The sequence below is a fragment of the Miniopterus natalensis genome, chromosome 1 (assembly GCF_054644295.1).
Source record: "Miniopterus natalensis isolate mMinNat1 chromosome 1, mMinNat1.hap1, whole genome shotgun sequence".
Lineage (NCBI taxonomy): Eukaryota > Metazoa > Chordata > Mammalia > Chiroptera > Miniopteridae > Miniopterus > Miniopterus natalensis.
The window spans coordinates 56,215,180-56,221,899 of NC_142081.1; the positions used below are offsets into that span (position 1 = coordinate 56,215,180).

Consider the following 6,720-nt stretch of genomic DNA (forward strand, 5'->3'; position numbering starts at 1 on the left):
TTATTTATTTGTTTTTTAAATATATCTTTATTGATTTCAGAGAGAGGAAAGGAGAGGGAGAGAGACAGAAACATCAATGATGAAAGAGTCATTGACCGAGCCCGCAACCCGGGCATGTGCCCTGACTGGGAATCGAACCCTGATCGCCTGGATCCTAGGTCGATGCTCAACCGCTGAGCCACGCCCGGCCGGGCTAATTATTGGTTTTTCAAGAAACTAGACTGATGTGTCCCAAGGGACCCATCTTCTATGGGAAGCTTCCCTTCGTGCCATGTTCTCTCCTCTATCCTTGCTTTACTGTCACTGTGTAGCTTTGATTTGTTTGTAGGTGTCTCCCTGCCCTGGGCCAGACCCTTGAGGCCAGCACAATGCCTACCACACAGTGAATGCTCAATAACTGTACAACTTCTGAAATATTTCAATTACATGAAAATGCTATTATATCTCAAATTTTAAAGTTCAAAGTCCACATCCAAGAGAATCTTATCCAGATGAAACTCAGAAAAGAAAGAGCTCAACACAAGCGCCTCTGGAGTCTCTTTCATGACCAATACTCAGTATTTGCAAGTACTCAGTACAGCAACCTAACAACCAAATGCACAACTGAATGCTGAACAGGATTAGACTTCAAAGCACAGTAACAAAGGACACTGCAATTAGAGAAAATGGAAATGGATTACGTTAGGTGATATTACTGAAATAACGTTCAGCTTCCTAGGGATGGTGATGGCACTGCAGTCAGATAGAATGCCCTTTCTCTTAGGCAGGAAAAGCTTTATGCGGTAACTCACTTTTAAAGGACTCATTTTGTTTTTTTAAATATATCTTTATTGATTTCAGAGAGAAGGGAGAGAGAGAGAGAGAGAGAGAGAGAGAGAGAAACATCAATGATGAGAGAGTCATTGACCGGCTGCCTCCTGCACACCCTTGACTGGGGACCGAGCCCGTGGCCCGGGCATGTGCCCTGACCGGGAGTCGAACCGTGATCTCCTGGATCCTGAACCACACCTGGCCGGGCTAAAGGACTCATTTTAAAAGAGCGTAATATACAGAGAGATGCAGCAAATGTGGCAAAGTGATAATTGATCAAAAATGCAAGTACTCTTTGTACTAGTTGAACAGTTGTTCAACTCTGCATATTTGAAAATTTTCAAAATAAAACATTCGGGGGAAATGCTAAGAACACAACCAAAAATAAAATAAATCTTTTGAAATCTGAAAGGCAGTCATCCCTTACAAATTTGCTCTCCTAGGTGGCCAACCATCACAACCGTTCGTTTTTATTTGCCCAAATGGTATCAGACCGCACTTGAGAACCTTAAGCAAATAAAAGTGTGCTTCCTAACCGGTACATGTAATTCCTCGCCATCAACCACTGGAGATTTTCACCTGGGAAAACCTGCGGTGGTAAGGAAGCAACCAACATTGGTGGAAGTAGTCTTGCTTTAATCCTTTCAGAATTGCCAGGTCCCTAGCAAGAGCTAGTTTTACTGCTGTGCAGGTGATAAGAATTTAGCTCTTCTCTTAAATGTCTATTATATTCAGAGGGAAATTAAGAAAAAAGCATTTATCACCTTTATTTAAAAGTTAATGAACCTAGGTATGTACCCAAGAGAACTGAAAATATATAGCTACATAAAAACAGGTACGTGGCTGTTCACAGCAGCATTATTCATAGCAGCCAGAAAGTAGAAACAATACAAACGTTCATCAGCTGATGGATAAACAAAATATGGTCTAGCTATGCAATGGGATATTAGTCATGAAAAGGAATTAAGTACTGATAAATGACACGACATGGACGAAAACATTATGCCAAGTTAAAGAAGCCAGATACAAAGGCCACATAATGTATAATTTCATTTATATAAAATATCCAGAATAGGCAAATCCATAGAGACACACAGTTTATTACTGACTGCCTGGGGCTGGGGGCAGAGAGGTCAGGAATAGGGAATGATTTCTAATGGGTACCGGGTTCTCTTTGGGGTGATTAAAATGTTCTGGATTTAGATGGTGGTAAAACTTTGTGAATATACTAAAAACCACTGAATTGTACACTTTAAATGGATGAATACTATGGTATGGGAATTCTATCACAATTGTATATTTTTAAAAAGTTAACAAAAAACAAACAGTTAACAAAACAACAAAAAGTTAATAGTCAGAAGGGGGACCCAGGGCCATGCTGGGTTTGATTGTGCCTTTGGTCTCCAAGTCACCACAGGTCAGAGTAAAGAGGGGCCCCAGACTCTGTCCATTCTCTCCTCCACAGCCCCACAGGAGCGTCTGTGGGGCCAATCGAAGCGTACCCCACGTCCCTGATCACCACCAGGATCCCAGTACAGGGCTCACGCGCATCTCTTCTTCACTGTCCTCCACAGTGCTCACCATCTTTTTATTTATCTCCTTCCAAAACTTGGTTTTGTTCATTGCTTTATCTCACCTGTACCCAAACAGTGTCGAGCTAATAGTAGGTGCTCAATACATTTCTGGTGGGTGAATAAGCTTGGAAGAAAAGTTTACACAGAAGTTTGCACTGAATATGAATTAAAATACGAAGCTCTATTCTTTAAAATATGTGTTTCTCCCATAAGACTTCCCCCTTCATTAAAATATGTATCTAATCTTTAAGAAATCTTGCACAAATGGTATTTTATTATAGATAATCTAATTTAAGATTTGTAAATCTTTATATACTTTAAAACATTCAGGCATCATAAACATAAAAACATCAATATGCAAAATTCAAATTTACAACAAGAAACTTATTTTTGGACTGTGGTTATTGCTGCACTACCTTTATAATTCCTTATTCAGAGTCCAAAAATGTAGGCAAGCCCTAGGAACATAGCAGAAGCATTTCCGCACACTGGTGTCCATAATCTAGTTTGTGCAGAAGTGTTTCCGCTAGATTCAAAGAGCACTCTTTGGAAGAAAGAGGCCAGGACTGGTCATTTGGTTGCCCTTCGGACCTTCTGCAACTCTTCAATGGGCTGCCATTGTTGGTTGATCGTTATAAGCTTAAATAAAAAAGCAAAATAAAATGTTTCATTAGGATCTGTCCTTCATCCTTTCATCCCTTATGGGATTTGTCCACACTCCTCTTTAGAATAAGCATCACCATAGCATTTGTAATCAAACAATCACCTCCTCTTCGCATCTCTAAAACATGAACAAAACAGTAATATGGGCTGGTTTCTATCGCGCTGTCCCTCCAAAAAGCCCTTGAGTTCCTGAGTATTATAGGATCAGAGAGAAAGGTCTTACACGTTTGCCACACCTTCACTTAACAGGACTAGATTTTCAAATTCCCCATGGTTTTATGTGAACTATAAGTTTAAAAAGTGAGTTTGGCCCTGACCAGTGTGGCTCAGTTGGTTGGGCGCTGTCCCATACAGCGAAACAAACGTTGCCAGTTCGATTCCCAGTCAGCGGACATGCCTGGGTCTCAGACTCAATCCCTGGTAGGGGGCTTGCAGGAGGCAGCCCATCAATGTTGATATTTCTCTTTCTCTCCCCCTTCCTCTCTCTAAAAAAAACAATTAAAAAAATCTTTTTTTTTTTTTTAAAGTCAGTCTGCTCCCTGTGTGTGGATGTATAATGCTCCTAGCACAGAGTGTGGCAAAATTTACAATAATTGAATTGTAATTACTCAATAAAAGTACAAATGATCTAAGTTATACAATAAGGGAGAGGGACAGAGCTATGAACAGTCCTTGACTCCCAAAGAACTCACATTCAGAGATCCTCATTTACCCTCACAAGATTTCTGTTACCCTAGGACCTAGGAGATGTAGCTGGTTTTTAAAGATCCTAAATGTTGGCCCCACCGGTGTGGCTCAGTGGTTGAGCATTGACAGTCTACCCATGAACCAGGAGGTCAGGGTTCAATTACTGGTCAGGGCACATGCTTGGGATTCCGCACGATCCCCAGTAGGGGGCGTGCAGGAGGCAGCCGACCAATAATGGCTCTCTCATCATTGATGTTTCTATCCCTCTCCCTCTCCCTTCCTCTCTCTGAGATCAATACAAACATTTTTAAAAAAAAAAAGAAATTAAAAAAAAGAGATCCTAAATGTCCTCACCAGGTCAATCTGTTATTTGAAAGTTTTGTTTAAAAAAAAATAGCTTTCCTGACAGACCTAAGTAGTGTTCAGTCTAACAGACTATATGTTTCTTACTTCCAAAATATTTAAAACGTAAAAAGTCTTCGCAATCGTCTCAAAAAGATAAGTGAATATTAGCTACTTTCGCTTCAAGTGAAGGCAACTTCTGTTTTCAGGAACTCCTGTACTGGGTCACAATAGACCTTATATTAACTTTAGATAAACAACAGAAAAAATGAGATAATGTATTACAAAAATGATAAAAGTTAATATCTGAGTGCTTACTATGGGCCAGGCATGGTGCTAAATGACTCTATGTATTTTATCTTCTTTAATCCTCTTAATCTTATTATTGTGCCCATTTTATAGATTCTGAGAGCCTCAGAGAGGCCAAGTTGTCTAAACCACCTATGAATAATGGAGCAAGGATAGGAACTAGATCTCTACACTCTATAGCACTCTCTTTAACACTACGCCAAATGGCACCCTAAAAGGGAAAGGCATTAAGTCTATCTTGCTGACAATGATACTAAGGCTTGGGCTAAATGTAAGTCACTTTTTAATTCAACAATACCTTTCTAGGTACACTAGGATCCACATCTTCCCAAGGTTCTGGATGTCTTTTTCGATCAATGCTAAAAGTAAAAGAAAGGTGATTAAATGTTAAAGTAGGTGAATTTAAACCAACTCTGATATTAATTAGGTCTATAAACGCACTAAGGACAGATCCCTAACTGCATGCTAAGGCTTTCATCTATTAGTCAACTGCAATTGATGGGAGATTCCTTAAAGGAGCTTCACGGTTTAGCTCAAACATTGGGGATTAACTCCTCTGCAGGGTAGGGGGTCTGAATTCCATTTATTGAGCTAGATTGGAGAATGATCTCATAAACTGAATAGCACCAGGGGTGGAAGTCCAGGGTAAGAGGAAGCAAAAAATGTTCTTGCCCTGGAACCAACAGAAGGGCTGGGCTCAAGCACTGCAGGGCCCTAGGCCCCTCTGCCAGAGCTGCCCTTTATTGCCCTGCACTGGCCAAACTCAGTTTCAACTTTCTCTCTTCCTCATATTCCAGGATACACAGTATTTTAACTTATTATATCCACAGCTGAGATTAGACTTATTGTAAACAACTAAATCTACAAACTCTACCACATTAGGAAAGATCTTTCTAGTAAACTGAAATTTTAAAATTTCATTAAAAATGATTATCTAAACTGGATGATGTATATCCCAAAGACCAGTTAAGAATTTTAAATGTCAAAACTTAAGTTAAAAAAAAATCAAACTTTACTTTGCTGCAGGAGAAGAGGGGGCCCAATGGATGAGAGGATATTTAGAATTAAGGAACAAACTAATTTTATGAATGTTATAACTTAAGTCCTCTGATATCAGGATGCTTTCTAGCCCTGACTCTACCCTCACAATCTGACGTTCTTGTCCTGGGGGGAATACTAGGAAATTGATATTGTACACTTCATAAACTGAAGGTCATCCTAACATTGCTAAAAACATTTTTATAAATGATGTCTACTTACATCACATCGGATTTTTTAAGGGAATATATAGCAAAAGACGAAGCTCCAGTTGCTGCCACCGTCATGAACATCACCAAAGGGATAAGCTAACAGAGAACAGGTGAAGGGTAAATATTCCAATGTTTCAGTGTGAAATATCTGAAATATAACACTGCCCGTTCATCTTTAAATATCAAAAATTTTAGTCAAGATTTTCAATTGCTTTCACCACACGTGAGGACACAAAACAAGTCTCTAACAAGTTCAAGAAGGTTGAAATCATATCAAGCATCTTCTCAGACATTTACACCAGGGAACACTATGCAGCTGTAAAGAAGGATTTCTTACTCTTTGAGACAGCATTGGGGAGACCTGGAGAGTATTATGCTAAGTGAAATAAACCAGGCAGGGAAAGACAAGTGTCACGTGATCTCACTCAAATGTGGACTCTAATGAACAAAATAAGCCAATGAACAAAATAGATCCAGAGACACAGAAGCACCGAACAGACTGAGGGATTTCAGAGGGAAGGCAGGGGTGGGTGGCTGGGGAGTGATGAACCAAAGAACTTACAATGTATATATGCATAGCCCATGTGGTGAAGGCCTGGGGGCGGGGTGCAGGGGGAAGGGATCAATGGGGGGAGGGGACATTTGTAATACTTTCAACAGTATAAATAAATAAATATATAAATAAATAAATATATATATTTTTTCAATTGCTTTAAATACTTACTTCCTTCTTTTTCTTCAGCATTTGGAAAAAGTTCATGGTGACCTCCGTGTAGAATGCCAAACCTAGAGTAGAAAACCCAAGATATTGATCAAAACTTCGGCCGCTAGAACCCACCCTGGAGGGCGTCAGGGGGCGCAGGCACTGGGACAGGCGGCCGGGGGCGCTCCCAGCGCCTTCCCCTCGGGCGGCTCACCTGGGGGCGGGGCGGCGGAGCGGCGCGGCGCGCGGAGGATGCTAACGACCGCGGCGAGGCCGGCCCCGCCCCTTATATACTGACCGCGACCGCGCCCGCGCCGGAAGGGCAGGGCCCGGGCGTTCTGGTCACGGGTCCCGCGGGGGACGTGCTGGACCTGACTCGCTT

At 41.1% G+C, this 6,720-nt stretch overlaps 1 protein-coding gene across 1 annotated transcript; it reads right to left on the bottom strand.

The window, feature by feature from the left end:
- Nucleotides 1-2,648: 2,648 nt before the first annotated feature.
- Nucleotides 2,649-6,395, bottom strand: COXFA4L3 (cytochrome c oxidase associated subunit FA4L3). Its single transcript, XM_016211883.2, has 4 exons — nucleotides 6,360-6,395; nucleotides 5,646-5,731; nucleotides 4,684-4,744; nucleotides 2,649-3,023 (listed from the first exon to the last, which is right to left on the bottom strand). The coding sequence occupies exons 1-4, from the start codon at nucleotides 6,393-6,395 to the stop codon at nucleotides 2,955-2,957; spliced, it is 252 nt and encodes an 83-aa protein (XP_016067369.2). The 3' UTR covers nucleotides 2,649-2,954.
- Between the last annotated feature and the right edge of the window lie 325 nt (nucleotides 6,396-6,720).

Bases quoted from the DNA above. Each gene is read 5' to 3' on its own strand.
- COXFA4L3 (XM_016211883.2), bottom strand. From the start codon at position 6,395: ATGAACTTTTTCCAAATGCTGAAGAAAAAGAAGGAA. The intron at 4,745-5,645 runs GTAAGTAGACAT...TTTTACTTTTAG, and splicing joins CTTAAAAAATCCGATGTGAT to CATTGATCGAAAAAGACATC. The intron at 3,024-4,683 runs GTATTGTTGAAT...TTTTTATTTAAG, and splicing joins ATCCTAGTGTACCTAGAAAG to CTTATAACGATCAACCAACA.